This window comes from Lonchura striata, chromosome 21 (assembly GCF_050655825.1).
Source record: "Lonchura striata isolate lonStrDom1 chromosome 21, ASM5065582v1, whole genome shotgun sequence".
In the NCBI taxonomy this organism is placed as follows: Eukaryota; Metazoa; Chordata; class Aves; order Passeriformes; family Estrildidae; genus Lonchura; species Lonchura striata.
In genome coordinates, this window is record NC_140723.1 from 2264176 (window position 1) to 2285781 (window position 21606).

General features: G+C 52.8%; 1 protein-coding gene across 5 annotated transcripts; it reads right to left on the bottom strand.

Annotated features, from left to right (window-relative positions):
* Positions 1–410: 410 nt before the first annotated feature.
* Positions 411–21058, bottom strand: TMEM240 (transmembrane protein 240). 5 transcript variants are annotated; one of them, XM_021529852.4, is made up of 4 exons: positions 20902–21058; positions 19577–19683; positions 9042–9250; positions 411–4774 (listed from the first exon to the last, which is right to left on the bottom strand). In XM_021529852.4, the coding sequence occupies exons 2-4, from the start codon at positions 19666–19668 to the stop codon at positions 4626–4628; spliced, it is 450 nt and encodes a 149-aa protein (XP_021385527.1). In that variant the 5' UTR covers positions 19669–19683; positions 20902–21058; the 3' UTR covers positions 411–4625. The 5 variants fall into 5 exon arrangements, with proteins under 5 accessions (XP_021385527.1, XP_085414847.1, XP_021385525.1 ...); XM_085558721.1 differs by having other exon boundaries at positions 20906–21040; XM_021529850.4 differs by lacking the exon at positions 20902–21058 and adding an exon at positions 19951–20317.
* Positions 21059–21606: the final 548 nt, after the last annotated feature.

Below are 21606 nucleotides of genomic sequence, written 5' to 3' on the forward strand. Positions count from 1 at the left end.
TATGGGGTATTGTTTTAATGATGGTGCAGATTTCAGTCCTGCTGGAATGGGAAATTTTCCCACTTTTCCTTCTCTGTGCCAAAGTCCTGAGATTCCTGTGCTTTTCCTGCTTTTCCTGCCCTTCCAGGCAATGGGCACAAGAGGCTCAGGCTCATCTCTGCAGAGCTGAACAGTGAAATATTTTGCTTTAAAATCACTTTTGGATCTTGGAGCTTCCCTGTTTTCCCAGGAGCCAAATGGGTGAAAATCTGTCCCAGAACCTGGGAGGATCCCACAGCCCTTCCTCAGAGGTCAGGACAGCCTTGCTTGCACCTCCTCCTGTCACCCAAAAACCGGGGAGCTGCTGCTCTGGGCTGCCCCAGTTTTTGAAAGGGTTCAAAGGGTTGGAAAAAACACTCGGATGCAAAACATGCAAAAAACTATTTTACTGACAAACAGCAAAGGATGGGCTTAGTTCCAGGAGCTGAACTGGTTCTCTATTATACAAACATCTTCTTGAAAGGGAAGGAATGGCTGAAATACACTCACTTATTGACCCAAATAAAATCACAGTGTGCTTTTTCTATTGCCTCCCCTGCCCCAAGCTCTCTGCACCTTCAGCACAGCTGCCACCCCTCCAGCCCTGGGTGAAATCTGCCTCTGCAAGTATATTTAATTAAAAAAAAATGAGCCATTATTGCTTTTCAACCACAGTAGAGATGATTCTGTGATTAGACTCGGAGCAGAGTTTAACCTCTCTCTCTCTCTCTCTCTCTCTCTGGGCTGTGCCTCTCCCTGCCCGATGCATGCAGAAGTGCTTTGGGTGCAGGATGGAAGAAAAGAAGGATGAACAATCAGGGAAATCAGCACTCCAGGCTCTGTCCTGGTGGTTCACCAGTGAAAAACCTCCCTCAAGTGAGTGCAGGGCTCCCTCTGCCTCGGGGGGAGCTGGGACTGAGCCCCCCGGGTCACCCTGGGGGGAACCCAGCAGGAACTGGGAACCCCCTTGGAACAGAGATGGGATAGGGGGAACCCCTCTGGAACAGAAATGGAATAGGGGGAACCCCTTTGGAGCAGAGATGGAATAGGGGGAACCCCTTTGGAGCAGAGATGGGATAGGGGGAACACCTTTGGAACAGAGATGGAATAGGGGGAACCCCTTTGGAACAGAGATGGGATAGGGGGAACCCCTTTGGAGCAGAGATGGAATAACTGGAACCCCTTTGGAGCAGAGATGGAATAACTGGAACCCCTTTGGAGCAGAGATGGGATAGGGGGAACCCCTTTGGAGCAGATGGAATAGAGGGAACCCCTTTGGAACAGAGATGGAATAGGGGGAACCCCTTTGGAACAGAGATGGGATAGGGGGAACCCCTTTGGAACAGAGATGGAATAACTGGAACCCCTTTGGAGCAGAGATGGAATAACTGGAACCCCTTTGGAGCAGAGATGAGAGCAAATGGTGGAGGGACAGGCTCCATGCAGGGTCCCCACAGCCCAGCTGGGTGAGCAGCTCCTCCTGACTCTGCCCCATCTTCCTTCCTCTGCTTCCCATTCCTCCTCTTCCTCCTCTTCCTCTCCTGTGCACCCCAAAACCAGCTGCAGTACCCCCAAACTTCAGCTGTAACACCCCAAACCAGCTGTAACACCCCAAACCTGCTGTAACACCCCAAAACCTGCTGTAACACCCCAAACCCCAATTGTAACACCCCAAAACCTGCTGTAACACCCCAAACCTGCTGCCTCCTTCACCTTCTGCTTCTCTGGGGGCCTTGGCACCTCGTTCCCCAAAGAGGAGACAGCTCAGACCTGTGGCTTTTGGGAAAAAAACTCCTATTTTTGGGGTTTTTTGGGGTATTTTTGATGCCCTTGCTCAGGAGTTTGATGCCATCCCAGATCTGCTGGGTCAGGATTTCCTCCCTGCACAGGAAGGAGTTTTCGCCTTCAAATTTTGGCCCACAAAACTTGTCTGGTTTCCCTGGATTAAAGGGAATTGTTCCCAGTAAATTTAATTGCACTGAGAATATTTCTTAATTTCGTTTGGTTTGGGGATTTTTTTGCCAAAATTTGAACAAGAGAGCAGTTCAAAAGGCTCCAGACCCAGCAGATTTTTTAAAATCTGTTTTTTTTTACGACAGGAACATTTTTATTATGTAGATTTTCTTTTTTTCCCCTCTTCCAGAGCCTCAAATTTTTATGGAATTTTGCCATGGATCAGCCAGATCAAACTTAACAGGTGTGAGCCATCACTTCACCCTTTCCAGCTGTTTCATTTTTAATATTTCAGCCAAGCTCAGCTGCTAGAGCAGAGCCAGGCTTTACATTCAGTCTGAGTTTAGATCAGTAGGAAAATTCCTTTTAAAGTGCTTTTTCTCCCCCTTTTTTTTTTACATAACCAGTTCCAGGGACTCAATATTTGGCTTTTTTATCCCAATGGAATTTTCTCCCCTACAAAATGCTGTCCCCACTTGTTGCTAACACAGTCCCTGCTCTTCCCTGCAAGGAGGCTGCTCAAGGAAAAGTCATTCCTTAGATCCTGAGGAATTTTGGACATCCCAGCCAGGAATGACAGACAAACAGACACAAATATGGACCAGGCAATGATTCAGGTCCAGAAAGAACCTGGGGCTCCAACACAAGAGGCACTAGGGAATAACAAAAGTGGGAATGGCAGAAAAATGGGAATATTTGGGCAGTTTTGGGGGCTTGTAATTAACTGAAGTGGGCATAGAAAATGAACAAAACAACCCCAAGACACAGAAACTGGAGCAGGGAGGGGAGAGCAGGAGTTGTGGTGTCCTTTCCACTGAGAGTGCCAAGGAATTAATGGAAAAAAAAAAAATAAAAAAAAAGAGATTTTTCTGGCAATGCTCAGCATCCTTCAGTTCTGGGTGTTTTCCCCATTTTTGCAGCAACCCACTGGACACAAAATGTGGCAGGAGGGGAAGTGCTGAGGGCTCAGGGCTCTCAGACTCCTGGGGGTGAGATTTCCCTCCTTTATCCCTGCCAGCAAATCCTCTGTCCCCTGCCAGCCAGGAGCAGGACACCAGACACCCCCTGGCCCTACAGCTCCTCCAGGCCCCTCTGCTGGCCCTAAAGGAGGTTTTGGGGTTTTTTGGGGACTCTGCTTTCAGAGCCTTGATCCCATCCAGCCCTCAAAACCCAAAGCAGCGCATGCAAAACTATTGGGAGCATCCTCACGGTGTGACTCGGCCTTGGGGACATTTGGGACGTCTGGAGGGGAATTTGGGGTTGGTGTCTCCGTGTGCCACAAGCCCAGCCCCACAAAAAAGGGGTGCTGGATGTGCAGCAGGAGTGAGGCTGCTCAGGGCCCCCCCTCGGTGCTGCACTTTGGGGTTTTGGGGGGTTTTCACCAGGCTCACCCTGCTCTGGGCCCCCTCTGTGCTGCTCTCTGTGTTTTTGGGGTTTTGGGGTGCTTTAACCAGGCTCAACCTTCTCATAGCTCCCTCTGTGCTGTTCTCTGGGTTTCTGGGGTTTTGGGGTGTTTTAACCAGGCTCACCCTGCTGAGGATCTCCTCTGTGCTGCTCTGGGGTTTTGGGGGGTTTTCACCAGGCTCACTCTGCTCTGGGCCCCCTCTGTGCTCCACTCTGGGGTTTTTGGGGTTTTGGGGGGTTTTCACCAGGCTCACCCTGCTGGGGATCTCCTCTGTGCTGCTCTCTGGGGTTTTTGGGGTTTTGGGATGTTTTGACCAGGCTCAGCCTTCTCAGGGCTCCCCTCTGTGCTGCACTTTGGGGTTTTTGGGGTTTTGGGGGTGTTTTAACCAGGCTCACCCTGCTGAGGATCTCCTCTGTGCTGCTCTCTGGGGTTTTGGGGGTTTTTGGGATGTTTTAACCAGGCTCACACTGCTGAGGATCTCCTCTGTGCTGCTCTCTGGGATTTTTTGGGTTTTGGGGGTGTTTTAACCAGGCTCAACCTTCTCAGGGTTCCTTTTGTGCTCCACTCTGGGGTTTTGGGGTGTTTTAATCCGATCTGACACATCCCACCCTCCTCTAGTGAAGGCCAGCAGCCCTGCCACCACCAGCGGTGCCACCAGCGGTGCCACCAAAGCAGCAGCACCAGCCCCACCGCCCTGGCTCGGAGCTGGGGTTGCTTAAGGCAGTTTCAGTGGGCAGCAAACACCAAACCCCGGAGCAATTCCAGCCCTTCCTCCCCCCCGGCAGCTCCCAGAGCAAAATCCCGAGCAGGGGACGCCGTGCCTGCCCCCATCCAAACCTGAGACCCGCCAGACCACGAGCAGAGAAACTCTGGGGGGCTGGAGCTCCTGGAGGAGACACTCTGCATCTTCTCGCCGCTGTCCCACCTCCATCCAACATTCCCAGCAGCCAGGAAAATGGAGGAGTGGGGGGGTTGAAAGTATAATGCAAATCTCTTTTCTCTCTCTCTCTTTTTTTTTGGTTTTTTTTTACATATTTACACGAGTCTGACAATAAAATGTGGAACACAGTGCAAAGCCTTGGCTGCAGAGCATCCAGGAGTGGCTCGAGTTGTGCATCGTGGCGTGTCCACCTGGGATGGATCCCGAAAATCCGCGCGCTCAAGCTGGCCCGGGAGCGACGCGGAGGCTGTTCCCCAGGAGGACGAGGAGTCCCTTGGGTGCGCAGAGGCCGGCCGCGGTCCCGCTCCCTCAGAGGTGCCGCGGGCTGGGGTGCCCGTTGTGGTAGAGCTTCTGTTTGATGTGCACCATGTTCCCGGTGGCCTCCTCGTACTGCCGGTGGTGGCGCTTCCGCAGCTCCTTCAGGTTGCAGAATTTGGGAATCCAGGACCAGGAGTTGTCTGCAAGGCAGGAGGAGAGGTGGGTGAAGGCTGGGGGGACCCCCAAAGGCACAGCACCCCCGAGGGCCGCGGGGATGGGGGCAGAGCTCCTGTTCCTCCATCCTCCATCCTCCATCCTCCATCCTCCATCCTCCATCCTCCATCCTCCTCCATCCTCCTCCATCCTCCATCGTCCTCCTCCTCCTCAATCCTCCATCGTCCTCCTCCATCCTCCTCCTCCTCCATCCTCCATCCTCCATCCTCCATTTTCCATCCTCCTCCTCCTCCTCCTCCTCCATCCTCCATCCTCCATCGTCCTCCTCCATCCTCCTCCTCCTCCATCCTCCTCCTCCTCAATCCTCCATCCTCCTCCTCCATCCTCCTCCTCCTCCATCCTCCATCCTCCATCCTCCTCCATTCTCCATCCTCCATCCTCCTCCTCCTCCTCCATTCTCCATCCTCCATCCTCCTCCTCCATCCTCCATTTTCCATCCTCCTCCTCCTCCTCCTCCTCCATCCTCCATCCTCCATCCTCCATCCTCCTCCTTCATCCTCCTCCTCCTCCTCCTCCTCCTCCTCCATCCTCCATCCTCCTCCATCCTCCATCCTCCTCCTCCTCCTCCTCCTCCATCCTCCATCCTCCTCCATCCTCCATCCTCCTCCTCCTCCTCCTCCTCCATCCTCCATCCTCCTCCTCCTCCTCCTCCTCCCGGCCGCCACCACCCCCAGCGGGATGTGGAGAGAATTCCCAAATTGAGAATTCATTTTACACCTGAACTGGAAGAGCTTTACCAAATTAATTTATAGACATGAATTATGAATACATTAATACACTCATATATATCACTATATCACTTTATCAATATATCACTATATATTGATGCAGTAATATATATATTGATACCAATATATAATGTATATTGATATATTGATATAGTAATATATTGATCTCATATATTGATATATATTATATATATTGATATATATTAATATTATATATTATCATACTATTAAGATCTTATAGATAATATAATATAATATGTATTAATAATATATTAATATTAATATATATTGATCAATATGTCAATACATCAATGTATCACTATATTAGTATATCACTATATCAATACATCAATATATCAATATATAAATATATTGCTATAATAACATAATTAACAATAAAAAATAATGAAGATTTCGGTTCATTGGCCAAGCCTTTTATAAAGCCTTAAAATGGGTGTACACAGGGAAAAAATGAAACCAAAGAGATCAGCAAGTTGAAATACTAAATTAATTACTAAAAATAAAAAAATACTAAATGACAAAAAATAAAATACGAAATAACTAAAAATACAAAAATACTAAATAATTGCTAAAAATAAAACTGAATTCATTACTAAAAATAAAAAGATACTAAATAATGACTAAAAATAAAATGCCAAATGAATGGCTAAAAATCAAAAATTACTAAATAATGATTAAAAAAATCCCAAATTAATGGCTAAAAATAAAAATTACTAATTAATGCCTAATCTGAGCTGGCAGCTGGCTGAGCAGGGCTGGGCCGCCCGGCGCCAGGGGAGCTCCAGGCGCTCCCGCCGGGAAGTTCGGGAGCCGCGGCCCCAAATCGCTGCCGGGAAAATCCCCCAGGAGCAGCAGCCCCGGGAGGCTCCGGCTCACGCAGCCAGCCGGGAAGATGGAGGGGAATTCCAGATCCATTTTATCGGAGCTTTTGGAATTCCAGATCCATTTTATTGGAGGTTTTGGAAATAAAGATCCATTTTATCGGAGCTTTTGGAATTCAAGATCCACTTTATCGGAGGTTTTGGAAATAAGGATCCATTTTATCGGAGCTTTTGGAAATAAAGATCCATTTTATCAGAGGTTTTGGAATTCCAGATCCATTTTATCGGAGCTTTTGGAATTCCAGATCCATTTTATCGGAACTTTTGGAATTCCAGATCCATTTTATCGGAGCTTTTGGAAATAAGGATCCATTTTATCGGAGCTTTTGGAATTCAAGATCCATTTCATTGGAGCTTTTGGAAATAAAGATCCATTTTATCGGAGCTTTTGGAATTCAAGATCCATTTTATCGGAGCTTTTGGAAATAAAGATCCATTTTATCGGAGGTTTTGGAATTCGAGATCCATTTTATCGGAGCTTTTGGAAATAAGGATCCATTTTATCGGAGCTTTTGGAATTCAAGATCCATTTTATCGGAGCTTTTGGAAATAAGGATCCATTTTATCGGAGGTTTTAGAAATAAAGATCCATTTTATCGGAGCTTTTGGAAATAAGGATCCATTTTATCGGAGCTTTTGGAATTCCAGATCCATTTTATCGGAGGTTTTGGAAATAAGGATCCATTTTATCGGAGGTTTTGGAAATAAAGATCCATTTTATCGGAGCTTTTGGAAATAAAGATCCATTTTATCGGAGCTTTTGGAAATAAAGATCCATTTTATCAGAGGTTTTGGAATTCCAGATCCATTTTATCGGAGGTTTTGGAATTCCAGATCCATTTTATCGGAGCTTTTGGAAATAAGGATCCATTTTATCGGAGCTTTTGGAATTCCAGATCCATTTTATCGGAGGTTTTGGAAATAAGGATCCATTTTATCGGAGGTTTTGGAAATAAGGATCCATTTTATCGGAGGTTTTGGAAATAAATAAAGAGGCCGGGATTGGAATTTGGGCCCGCAGGTAAATCTCGGTGCCGCTCGCTTCCCTCCCCTGAGCTGCATCCCTCACAGGCAGAATGGAGATTTGGAGGCACTTTTTGGGGGATTTCCAGTCATTCTCTACTTTAATGCATTTTCCTGACTTTGTTTTTTGGAAATCTGCGGGTGAGGGAGCCTCCGAAGGAGCTGCTGGTGCTTCTCGGGGTGAAAATTCAGGATTTTGGATGCTCCAAAGTGTTGTGGCCAAGCCTTTCCCCCCATGGGGCTGATGGCACAGTGGGACAACAAACTCCACATCTGGTCAGGGATGAGGGGTGGGAAGGGATGGAAATGGGAATGTGGAAATGGAAATGGGAATATGGAAGTGGAAATGGAAATGGAAAAATGGAAGTGGAAATGGAAATATGGAAGTGGAAATGGAAATGGAAATTGAAATGGAAATGGAAATATGGAAGTGGAAATGGAAAAATGGAAATTGAAATATGGAAATGGAAAATTGGAAAATGAAATATGGAAATGGAAATGGAAATGGAAATGGAAATGGAAATAGGGAAATGGAAATGGAAATGGAAAATTGGAAAAGGAAATATGGAAATGGAAATATGGAAATGGCAAATAGGAAAGCAAAATATGGAAATGGAAATAGAAATGGAAGTATGGAAATGGAAATGGAAATATGGAAATGGAAATATGGAAATGGAAATAGAAATGGAAGTATGGAAATGGAAATGGAAATATGGAAATATGGAAATGGAAATATGGAAATGGAAATATGGAAATGGAAATGGAAATGGAAATGGAAATGGAAATGGAAATGGAAATAGTGGGTGTCAGCTGGCACCCACAGGTGTCTGTCACTGCCGCTGCAGTGTCACAGCTCTCCACAAGCAGCACCAGGCTGCTCCCAGCAGCGAGGGAAAAAATAAAAATCCAGATTTTTCCTGGGGGATTTTGGTGCAGCCTGGAGATGTTCTGCCCACAGAATTCCCACACCAACGTTCCTGCTCGGGTCACAGAATCCTGGGACAGTCGGGGCTGGGAACTTCCAGAGGGCTGGAAAATCCCAGGTTTGGGCCAGACCCCAGAGGACAGAGAGGAGGAGGAAGAGGAGATGAGGAGAAAGAGGACAAAGAGAAGGAGAAAGAGGAAGAGGAGAAGATGGGAATAAAGAGGAGAAGATGAGGAGGAAGAAGTGGAGGAAGATGAGAAGATGTGAAGAAAGGAGGAGGAAGAGGATGAGAAAGAGGAAGAAGAGGACAAAAATAAGGAGGAAGATGAGAAGATGAGAAGAAAGAAGAGAAGATGAGGAGGAAAGATGAGGAAGATGAGAAGATGAGAAGCAAAAGGAGGAGGAAGAGGAAGAAGAGGACAAAGAGAAGGAGGAAGTGGAAGAGGAGAAGATGAGAAGAAAGAAGAGAAGACGAGGAAGAGGATGAGGAAGATGAGAAAATGGGAAGGAAGAGGAGGAGGAAGAAGAAGAAGAGGACAAAGAGAAGGAGGAAGAGGAGAAGATGAGAAGAAAGATGAGGAGGAAGAGGACGAGGAAGACGAGAGGAAAGAGGAGGAGGAAGAGGAGGACGATGGGGAGGAAGGGCAGCGCTCACCATAGCGCCGGCTGGTCCGCCAGGCGCGCACGGCGTAGTGCAGCACCCCGTCCATCCACACCAGGAACCAGCTGATGCAGAAGCCCAGCAGCAGCCCCAGCATCAGGTCGATCTCCTGCTTGGTGACGTTGTCAGTCACAAAGTAATTCTCCGAGGAGTCCACCACCGACTGGTCCCCGTCGTAGGGGATGACATAATGCACGTGGTGCCTGGAAACGGGGCAGAAACGGGGCAGAAATGGGGCAGAAACGGGGTGGAAACGGGGCAGAAACAGGGCAGAAATGGGGCAGAAACGGGGTGGAAACGGGGTGGAAACGGGGCGGAAACGGGGTGGAAACGGGGCAGAAATGGGGCGGAAACGGGGTGGAAACAGGGCAGAAATGGGGCGGAAACGGGGTGGAAACGGGGCAGAAATGGAGCGGAAATAGGGCAGAAACGGGGCAGAAACGGGGCAGAAACGGGGCAGAAACGGGGTGGAAACGGGGCAGAAACGGGGTGGAAACGGGGCAGAAACGGGGCAGAAACGGGGTGGAAACGGGGCAGAAATGGGGTGGAAACGGGGCAGAAATGGGGCGGAAATGGGGCGGAAATGGGACAGAAACGGGACAGAAATGAGGCAGAAATGGGACAGAAACGGGGCAGAAATGGGGCAGAAACGGGGTGGAAACGGGGCGGAAACGGGGCAGAAACGGGGCAAAGTCAGCACAGGTTCTTCTGTCAGGGTCAGCTCATGGGGACCCAACAGTGTAAATTCCTTTTCCCAGCCCGTGCAGCCAAAGGAGCCTGGAATTGTCCAATTTCTTTTCCAAGGTTGATTTTTTTCCCTTCTCTGTAACATTCTTTCTCTGACCTGCCGAGCTCCCTCCTGAAACGAAGCCGTGGCAATCTACCCCCACATTAAATATTCAAAACGACGGTTTGATATTTACAATTTTGTGCCCGTTCCCATCGCCTGTTAGACTGTGAACCTCTTCCTCAAACCAAGAGAAAAGTGCCACCATCACACCAAGACATGGACGACAAGAAGAAGGAGAAAAAGGCAAAGACTCGCCCAAATTCCTCCATCTTGACCCCCTGAGTTCTATTCTAAAACACCCCAAAATTCTACTTTTCCGTCCTACGTTAATTCAAAAAATCAAACCCTTGTGGCTTGTAATTCTTCACACAAAGTTGGCAGTTTTTTCCACAGGCTAAAATCGGGGGTTTTTGACTTTTTGCCAGGGGCTGGAGCCAGCCGGGGCAGCCAGAGGGATGTCCTGGGTTCCAAAATTCTTCTTTTGCTTTTCTTGCCCATCCCTCCCTGTCAGAAATCAGGGGAGTCCCAACGGGAAGAAATGCTGAGTTCTGCTCCAGCTCAGGAGTCTGAAGGATCTGCTTTATTAAAACCATATTATATGAAATTAATATGCTATTTCAAGAGAGGCATCTCTGCTTTCGTGTCTCACAAAGGGGATGGGACCCTGACTGGTGGTAGACTCAGGATTTATTATTTATTATTTATTATTTATTATTTTAATTATTTTAAAATTTTATTTATTATTTATTATTTATTATTTATTATTTATTTTTTATTATTTTAATTAATTTTAATTTTATTTATTATTTATTATTTATTATTTATTATTTATTATTTATTATTTATTATCTGTATCATACCAGCAAAAAGCAAGAGACACAAGGAAATAACAACATCCATGCAAATCCAAATCAAAGACATCATGCAAAGCTTTTTTCTACAAATTCTTTGACCCAATAACATAAAAGTTATAAAATCATTATACTCTAACCCATAATAAAAGGACCCACGTGGGTTTAACATTAACAAAAGGACTCCTATGAACCTCAAACAATACACAATAATTCGCTATTTAAGATTAATCCTTGCAAAGCGTCTATCTAGGACTTTTCACATCTTGAATTATTGATAAGTTCTTGTTCTTCATGAGAAATAGAAATGTATTCACTGGGTTCTTACTTTCCTAGATTCCCATGAGAAGGTTTTGAAATTTCCAAGTGTTTCTTAGCTTTAGGTCTACTTTTTTTTATCCTCACTCAAATAAAAACAACAACAACAACAAAAAAAAAACAAACAAAAAAAAAACCAAAACAAAAAAAAACCAAAAAAAATCCAAAATCAGCAAGAAAAAAAGGCACAAAAATACCCAAATAACAACAACAAAAAAAACCAACCAAACAAAAAAGACCCAAACCCAAACCAAAACAAAAACCCAAGAAAAATCCCCCCAAAAAATCCCCAAACTGTCCTGGCTTGGCCACACGATGTATCTTATTTTGATATATGATGTGTTGTATTGTGACCATTTTTCTCCCAAAATTCCTTCATTACCTGAAGCGGTAATTGGGAGATTCACCCGCCCAATATGCAAATGGACCAAACGTATAAAAACATAAAAACCTGTGGCCCATTGTCCGTTTTTGGGCAGTTTCCTCTGCTTTCAATGGGCCCGAAGGCCCTTTGATAAATATAAAAATACGCTTTAATTCTCTTAGCTTTGTCTGGATTTCGGCAGCGCAAAAAGGCGTCGGGGTCCCCCCAAACTCCGAGTTTGGGGTTCGCAGGGGAGGAATTCCTGCTGCAGCCCCTGGAAAAGGCCCAGCAACCCCCGGTGGGCACTGGAGCTCCCGAAAATCCGGATTTTAAAGCAAAACGAGGAGCTCCGGCTGCTGAGTTCCTTTTCTGGGAACTGAGTGGGTATAGTGGCTATGGTGGAATGGTTTGCTGTGTGTTAGATAGATATAGTTATAGATCATATATATAACATTTATAAAATATATAATATATATAAAATATATGTATAATATATAATATATAATATATAATATATAATATATAATATATAATATATATAGAATTATAGAATTATAATTTTATATATTATCTATTATATAATATAAAAATTATATATTGTATATTATATATATTATTATATAATATATATTATATATATTATATATAATACATATAATTGTATATAATTATATATCATTTTAATAGTTAATATTATATTATATTATATTATATTATATTATATTATATTATATTATATTATATTATATTATATTATACTATATTATATTATACTATATTATATTATATTATATTATATTATATTATATTATATTATATTATATTATATTATATTATATTATATTATATTATATTATATTATATTATATTATATTATATTATATTATATTATACTATATTATATTATATTATATTATATTATATTAATTATTACATTACATTACATTACATTACATTACATTACATTACATTTAGTATAGTATAGTATAGTATATTATATTATAGTATATTATATTATATTGTATTATAGTATAGTATAGTATAGTATGACGTATAATATAATTATAACATAATATTATAATTATATACATCATATAATTAATTATAATTTGTGAGACACATTTAGAATTAAGTAACAACAAAAAAAAACCCTAAAAAAACAACAACAAAAAACCTCAATAAAACCAATCAAGCGAGCAAGAAATAAATAAGAAAAGCCTCGAGCCGTATTTCATCCTGAACCCAGCGTCGAAATCCTCTAAAGTACAGGGGGATGATCCGATTCCCTCAGGAATTCTGGGCTGGGCAGCAGAACGGGCTCCAAAAGCACCCCAGCTGGGCACAGCTGGCACTGTCCTTGTCCCAGCTGGGCACAGCTGGCACTGTCCCTGTCCAGCTGGGCACAGCTGGCACTGTCCTTGTCCCAGCTGGGCACAGCTGGCACTGTCCCTGCCCAGCTGGGCACAGCTGGCACTGTCCTTGTCCCAGCTGGGCACTGCTGGCACTGTCCTTGTCCAGGTGGGCACTGCTGGCACTGTCCTTGTCCCAGGTGGGCACTGGTGTCTCTGTCCCTGTCCCTGTCCCAGGTGGGCATTGGTGGCACTGTCCCTGTCCAGGTGGGCACTGCAAGCAGCCCTAATGGGGTCACCTGCACCAACTGGGCCGGGCACGGGCCTGGCACGGGCCTGGCACGGGCTCCGGGCCTGGCACGGGCCTGGCACGGGCCTGGCACGGGGCTGGCACGGGCTCCGGGGTGGCAAGCAGCCCCTGCAGCCCCCATTGGCACCCCGGGCAGGGGAGGGACACGAGGTGCCAGCTGTGGTGGCAGCAGCGCTGGGGCAGCTCCTGGCGAGGAACGGGCATTTCCCTCGGCTGGCGCTGGGAAATCCGGGGGGCAGAGGGGCAGGAGGGCCGGGGGTCCCCGAAAGGAAGGGCAGGGTCCCCAGGAACAGCCAGGCGCTTGTCGTGTTCCAGTGCCACCAAATGCCAGCACACATGTCCCATGTCCCCAAATGCCAGCACACATGTCCCACGTCCCACTGTCCCCAAATCCCTGCACACGTCCCATTGTCCCCAAACCCCTGCACACATCTCCCATGTCCCATTGTCCCCAAATCCCTGCACACATCTCCCATTGTCCCCAAATCCCTGCACACATCTCCCATGTCCCATGTCCCCAAATCCCTGCACACATGTCCCATGTCCCCAAATCCCTGCACACATCTCCCGTGTCCCATTGTCCCCAAATCCCTGCACACATCTCCCATGTCCCCAAATCCCTGCACACATCTCCCATGACCTCAAATCCCTGCACACATCTCCCATGTCCCCAAATCCCTGCACACATCTCCCGTGTCCCATTGTCCCCAAATCCCGGTGGGAGCGGTGCCACACGTGGCCCTCACTGGCCAAGCGCACGTTCTGCCCGTGATTATTCACAAGCAAAGGAGGAACCGAATAATTCCCGCGAGCCAAACCCTGGGCAGCTCCAGCTGCTGCCGGGTTAACGCTGTGCCCGAGCTGTGCCCACCTTTAGGGGATCCCAAAATATCCCCCCGAGATGTGCCCACCCTCGGGGGAGCCAGGACATCCCAGGCTGTGCCCAGCTTTAGGATATCCCAGTATATCCCGAGCCATGCCCACATTTAGGGGATCCCAAAACACCCGGAGCTGTGCCCACCTTTGGGATATCCCAAAATATCCCCGGAGCTGTGCCCAACTTTGGGATGTCCCAAAACACCCCGAGCTGTGCCCACCTTTGGGGGATCCCAAAACACCCCGAGCTGTGCCCAACTTTGGGATATCCCAAAATATCCCCCGAGCTGTGCCCACTTTTGGGGGATCCCAAAACACCCCGAGCTGTGCTGGAGCTTCCACAGAAATCCCAGGACAGAAACCCCAGCACAGCCGGGCCAGGTGACAGCGGGACAGCCAGACGGACGGACAGACGGGCGGACAGGGGCCCGTGTGTCCGGCACGTGTCCCCGGGCCGGGCTGTGACACCGGGCCGGCTCCGGCGCTGTCCCAGCGCTATTGTCCCCTGCGGTGACCTTGGGTGAGCGCCGCTGCTGCAGCCACGGCGGGCACGGAGAGCCACGGGAGCCCGAGACACACGGGGACAGGGATGGGGACAGGGACAGCAATGGGGACAGGGATGGGGACAGGGACAGTGGGGACAGGGACAGGGACAGCCAGGGGGACGGGACAGCAATGGGGACAGGGATGGGGACAGGGACAGTGGGGACAGGGACAGGGACAGCAACGGGGACAGGGATGGGGACAGGGATGGGGACAGGGACAGGGACAGCCAGGGGGACGGGACAGCAATGGGGACAGCGATGGGGACAGGGACAGCGACGGGGACAGCGATGGGGACAGCGATGGGGACAGCGACAGCGACGGGGACAGCGATGGGTGCGGGGACAGCTAGGAGGACAGCGACAGGGTAAAGGATGGGGACAGCGACGGGGACGGGTACAAGGAGAGAGACAGGGATGGGACACAGGGATGGGGGACAGCGACAGGGATGGGGACGGGGACAGGGACAAGGATGGGGCACAGGGATGGGGGATAGCGACAGGAACAGGGATGGGGACGGCGACAGGGATGGGGACAGGGAGGCGCCGATGCTCCGGCTCAGCCCGGCTCCCTCCCGGGCAGGTGACAGCGACAGCCGCGTCACATCTCCCGCTGCAGCTGCCACATCCCGGCCGGGCCGAGCCCTTCCCCGCGGGCAGCCGAGGGGCGATTTGGGGCAGCCCCGGGAGGGGATTTGGGGCAGCCCCGGGAGGGGATTTGGGGCCGCCCCGGGAGGGGATTTGGGGCAGCCCCGGGAGGGGATTTGGGGCAGCCCCGGGAGGGGATTTGGGGCAGCCCCGGGAGGGGATTTGGGGCAGCCCCGGGAGGGGATTTGGGCAGCCCCGGGAGGGGATTTGGAGCAGCCCCGGGAGGGGATTTGGGGAGCCCCGGGAGGGGATTTGGGGCAGCCGGGCTCCGGCAGCCCCGGGCGGGGCTGGGGCGAGGCGGAGCCGCCCCGGCCCCGGTCCCGGCCCCGATCCCCCCTGCCCGGCCCTGCGGCCGTGCCCGGCTTCCCGAGCAGCCCCAGGCTCGCAGGGCCGGGCGGTGGCACCCCCAGAGCATCTCCCTGCTCCTGGTCCCGCTGCGGGCACGGCACCGGCACGGCTGCCAGGAGCCCAGGGAAGGGCTGGTCCAGGGTCTGGGCACAGAGGAGAAATGTCCCTCGTGTCCCTCCTGCCAGCAGTGCCACCCTCCCCGGTGATGCCAGCGTCAGGGCAGGGAGATGCCTCGCTCTGCTGCGCCCAGCCCGGGGCTCGGCAGCATCCCCCGGCTCTGCCCTCGGGAGCCTGGCACCGCGGCGCCGGAGCATCCCCGGGGCAGCAGAGCTGTCCCCAGGCCGGCCGGGCTCTGCTGCACCCAGGGGACACTCGGGACACCGCTCCGGCCCTTGCCAGCCCTGCTCCTGGAGGGAAGGACTCAGCCAAGGTCACCCAGAAGGGCAGCGGCGAGCAGGGACCGCTCCAGAGCCCGGCAGAGCCCCGCTCTCTCCAGAGCAGCCGCCGGGAGCCCCGGGGCTCTTCTGGGGGCTCCTTGCTCTGCCCAGGTGTCACCTGCTCACCCTGCCACCCCCACGGACGCCCTCGGGTGTTTTCGCTGTGCGTGGCATCACCAGCTCTGCTCCCTTGGTGCCCGGGAGGGAGGAGGGGGCAGCCCTGCCCTCCCCGGGGACAGCCCAGCCCAGGGAGGGAGGGACGAGGGGCTGAGAGCCGGGCCGGGGCTTCGGGCAGCCTGGGTGGCTGCAGGGGATGGAGAGAGCCAGCAGGCACATCCCTGGGGGAGGCCGGGAGCGTGGCTGGCACCCTGACTGGCACCCCTGGCTGGCACCCTGACTGGCACCCTGACTGTCACCCCAGGCTGGCACCCCAGGCTGGCACCCCTGACTGGCACCCTGGCTGTCACCCTGACTGTCACCCCAGGCTGGCACCCCAGGCTGGCACCCCTGGTTGTCACCCTGGCTGTCTGGCACCCCTGGCTGGCACCCTGTGTGTCACCCCTGTGTGTCACCCCTGCCTGTCATCCCTGGCTGTCACCCCTGGCTGTCTGGCACCCCTGACTGTCACCCCTGTCACCTGCTGCCCCAGAGCAGGGAAAACCCGGCCCAGCCCGATGGTGACACCTCCCCTGCACAGGGGAGGACATTTGTCACCTCAGGGCCCAGGGCAGCGTGCCACCAGAGCAGGAACACTCCCCAGCAAAGCTCACTCAGCCCGGGCTCTCTCTGACTGCAAACAGAGGCTCAGGGCCACCTAAAAAATTGCAAATATGGGCCAGGGCACCTGGGCAGCCCCAGCTCCCCACAGCCCGGGGCTCCAGGCCCTGCGGCCACTCCAGCCCTGCACAGCACGGGTGTCACAGCTCCCTCCCGGCTCTCACAGCTCCCATGGACATCAAAAGCACCTCCCGGGCCCTCTCAGCTCACCAAAATCCCTCCTGGCATGAAATGACCCCAAAGAGCCTCAGCCCCAGGGTCCCTGAGCCGCGGGAAGGGGGAAGGTGGGGTCAGCCCCAGCCCTGCAAACACGCTGAATGCCCAAAACCACGGCACGAAGAACATCCAGAGCTCCTGGAACCCGTCCTGGGCCCTGCCCGCCGGGCCAGGGTCCCTCCGAGGGGAGAAGGGGACAAGGCACAGCAGGACAGAGCCCGGGCACGGCCCCCGCAGCGCCAGGAGCTCTCGGAGGGGCAGCCAGCCCTGCTGGCCGTGCCCCTGCCCCCAGAGCCCCCAGGACGTGGGCACAGCTGGGCACAGCTGGGCACAGCTGGGCACAGCTGGGGCTGCTGCCTGCCAGCCTCGCCAGGACCAGCAGCACGTGGGGACAGGGAGTCCCAAACTGGGAGCACTGGGAACGCTCCCGTGCCAGGGCAGTGGGATCCAGGCTGAGGAGGTGCCAGGGCAGCCCAGCAGGGCTCAGCTTCCCTGCCCAAGCAGAGGCAGCAGAGCTTGCCCAGCTCTGGGTGCCCTCCCACGGCCTGGGGGTGCTGCCACATCCCCTGGCACCGCTGGCACACGGAGCCAGCCCTCCCTGCCCACTGCCAGCACCTCTGGGACAGCTCCAGGGGCCAGAGCAGAGTCCAGCTCCTCCTGGAGCTCCCTCCAGGGCCGGGCACCCACACCCAGCCTGGGCGCTTGGACAATTCCACCCAAATCGGGTCCTCTCTGCTGCCCTGAGGAGAAGACAACCAGGAGAGGCGAGGAGAGGAGGGAAAACATTTCTGAATGAATTATTGGGTCTGACACTGCGACCCAGGCTGGGGCAGGAGGGAGATCATGAACTGCAGCAGCACATCGATCTTCCTTCATCCCAATCCCTCCTTCCCTTCCATTCCTGCACATCTCCTGCTTTTCCCCACTCCTCGCTGCACCACGCTGAGCTGCAGCCAGCTCCCTCCTCCCAGGACTCCCTCTGGCTCTTGGCAAATTAAGTTCTTCATCAGCGCTGACAAGAGGCTCCAGGACACAGCCCAGCCCCGGGCTGAGCTCAGGGCTCCTGGGCAGCTCACAGGGGACAGGGCAGGTCCAGCCACGGGGGCACAGCCCAGGGCACAGCTCAGCACCAGGGAGGGTTTGGGAATGTCCTGCTCAGGGAGGAGCAGCCCGGAGCCAGCAGCTCCTGAGCTGCTCCCACATACCTGAGGCAAGGGCTAAACTTTGCTTTTTTGCCTCCTCTCACGTCCAAACTCGGCAGTTGGGAAGGTTTTTTTGTGCACTTTCGAGGAAACGGGCCAGTGGTGTTTGTGGAGAGTGCCACGGCCAATTTATCTGCCTCAAGAGCATCTCTGCAGGCACAGAGGCAGAGCAGAGAGGAGCGGCCCTGCCACCTCCCCAGCCTTGGGGGACACTCAGCCAAGCCACCAGCGAGACCTGAGCCTCCTCAGCCACTCCAAACATCCCAGCCTGTGACCAGCAGCCCGTTTCCACCAGCACCGAACCAAACTGGTGGAAGGAGCAGAGGAAAACTCTCAAACCAGCAAAAAACATCAAGGAAAAAGCAGCTCCGAAAAAGCAAATCCTCGCCAAAGCCAAGTGGAAGATGCTGTGGAAGTTTTTTGCCCACAGCCTCTCAAAGAGGGAGATGCCCCAGGGGCTGAGGGCGCTGCCACCTCCCCCAGGCCTGGCAGCTCCTGGCCCTGGAGCTCTGCTGGAGCCTCCTCTGCCCTCCTGCCCCAGGAGGCTGAGGAGGAGCCATGGGGAGGAAGGCAAAGCATTTCCTCTTCAGCAAGCCCAGCACATCCCACTCCAGGGACAGGGGGGAGGTGACACCTGGAGACAGGACACAGCTGGCTCCAGGGGCAGCTCCGAGGGGAGCAGAGCCCAAACCTCAAGGCTGCATGTGGCAAGGGAGGGCTCTGCCAGCAGTCCCGGAGAGAAGGGAGAAATCCAGCTCCCCAGAGCTCAGCCTGGGCCTGAAGGGATTCCAGAGCAGGCAGAGCCCGGGTTCAAGCTGAGCACTTCAGGGATAACGCACGAGAGTGGTTTGGGAGGATGAAGCATTGCCAAGAGCCAGGTATTTGTCCAGGCATAAACTTGTGCACGGCAGAGGCAGCACTCCTGGCTCACCCAAAAGCTCAGCCCGGCCTCCTCGCTGTGCTGCGTCCAGGAGGAAAAGCCACAGGGAATTAAAATCTGATCGAAGATTGATCGCAAAGCCTCCAAGCAACTCTGTCCCAGGCGGCCACGTTCCAGCCTGGACAGGGATCCTCTCATTTCTCCAAACCCCATTCCATTGATGAGCCACACGACCACCACCAGCTGCAACACCCAGACCACAAACAGGCTGGGGAAACACCGCGGCCCGCCTGACAACAAAAGGCAAATTGACGAACGCTTAAATCCAAAGTTACTCGCTCTCCCAGGGCTCCCCGTGCCTGCACACAAAGGAAAATGCACTTCCAAGCCCACAGAAAACTCTTCTCCCAGAAAAAAAAACCAACCCCCACCACCCCCCCCCAATCCTCACCCTGCTCATGCAGGAGCTGCTGAGGAAGGTGAGACACAGCCAGAATGCAAAAATGGTAAAAAATGGTAGCCCAGCTGGCAGGCAGCAGCTGCCGGTCCCTGGTCACCTCCTCCCCGGGGAGCAGGGTGGGGAGGGCTGGGGCCAGGGGAGATGCTCTGCAGGTAACTCACCTTCCACAGTTGCAGTGACAAACTCGGTCCTCCCCTCTGAGATGCGGTAGGATGTAATTGTGAAATCTGTCCAACAACGCATTCATGTCCATCAAGCAAGCTATTGCCTGTAAGAGCCCACAACCAAGGCATCGGGTCAACTCTGGATGGTGGAATAAAACATTGACTCCAGTTTGATTGCCGGAGACTGAAGCAGTCATCAAGAAAAGAATGTTTGCTGCTGGCCGGGGCACACGCAGGCACACACACGGAGGTGCACAGGCTGAGGGACAGTGCGGGGGGAAGGTGGAAGGGAGGCGGGGGTGCGGGAGAAGGAGGAGGTGGTGGGGGGGGGGAACCGTGGAGGGGAGGGAGATAAGCAAAAAATCTCTTACCATAACGATAGAGGCGCCCAGGATCATGAAAATCATGGTGTTTGCATTCATGGACATCAAGAGGGAATGGCCAGCGGTCGGGTCCGTGCGCCCCCAGCCCGCGGAGGGCGAGCGGCGGCCGCGCTATTCCGCAGAGCCGAGCGCGGGGCGCATCGCGCTCGCCGCCCGCACGCTGCGGTGCGGCGGGGGGCGGCGGGGCGGCGGGGCGCCCCCCGCGCACACACACGCACTCCCCCGTGCCGGGGATGCCGCGGGCTCCCGCGCCCTGCCCGCTTTATATTTTTATTATTCTAGGACGGATGTGACAGGTAAAAAAAAAAAAAAAAAAAAAAAAAAAAAAAAAAAAAAAAAAAAAAAAAAAAAATTAAATATTTTTAAAAAAAAAATTATGAAAAAATATAAAAAATTAATAATAATAATAATAATTCCAGCCTCGCCGCTGGCCCCGCGCTCCCCCCGGCCGCGGTGGCGGCGGGTGCGCGGCTCCGGGAGCGGGCACACGCCGGTGCAAGCACAGCCTTCATGCAGCAACTGGGAAGCGAGGCAGCCAAACCCGGGGTGGGGGGGAGAGGCTGGGGGAGGAGGAGGCAGGCTGCAAAGAAATCACCCACGCCGGGGGAGCCTCATCGCATCCTCTCCGCCGACCCTCCCCAAAATCATCCCCGCTGCCGAGCGCTGCCAAATAAAAATCGGAAATAATAAAAAAAATATATCTATAAAAGACCCCAGCCCCCAAATCACCGCGCCCACCTTCACACTCCCCCACCCCAAAAAAAAAAATCGGCCCCACAAACCCTCCCGGCTCGGGGCTGCGCTGTCCCCGCCGGCAGCCCCCGGCCCGGCCCCGCTCGGGGGAGGGATGCGGGATGCAGGGGAGGGATGCGGGATGCAGCGAGGGGGAAGATGCGCCCCGGCAGCGCCGGCCGCCCCCTCCCCAGCCCGGGCATTTACCTACGTGGGGAGGCGCTGCTCCGGGAGCGGCTCATGGCGAGCGGCGGCTCCAGCTCTGCGGGCCGGCCCTGCGGGGCTCCCCCCGCGCCGCAGCCGCACGCCGAGCCCCGGCCGCGTTTCCAGTGCCACACGCCATCCTCACCCCGCCCTTCCTCCGCCCGGGGTCGGCCCCGGCCCCCGGGACCCTCCGCCCTCCCTCCCCGGGCCGGGGCTGCGAGCCCCGCGCTCCGCTCCGCATCGCTCCGCACCGCTCCGCATCGCTCCGCATCGCTCCGCATCGCTCCGCATCTCCTGCGCCGCCGCTGCCCGCACGGACCCTGCGGGGTCCCGGGGGCTCCCGAGGGACCAGCGGATCCCACCCGGCTGCAGATCCCCCGGGACAGGCCGCGGTGGCGGCGGGACCCCGAACTTTGTCCCGTGTCTGTCCCCGGGGGAAGCGGCGCGCTGCGGTCCCCGCGGTCTGTTCCGCCGGGCCCGCGGCAGTCCCGCTCGGGCCGCGTTTAGGAGCTGCTGGGAGAACGCAAAGGGAAGAAAAGAAGAGAAAAGCGGCGGCCAGGCGGGAACTTTTCGCTTGTTTGGTTGTTTTGTTGTTGCTTTCACAGCAAACGGGGCGAGCCGGAGGAGCGGCCGCCACGTGGGAAATGCGTGGCAGCCGAGCTCGATGTCCCGCGGTGCCTTCCCCTCCCATCCTCAGCCTTCCTCACC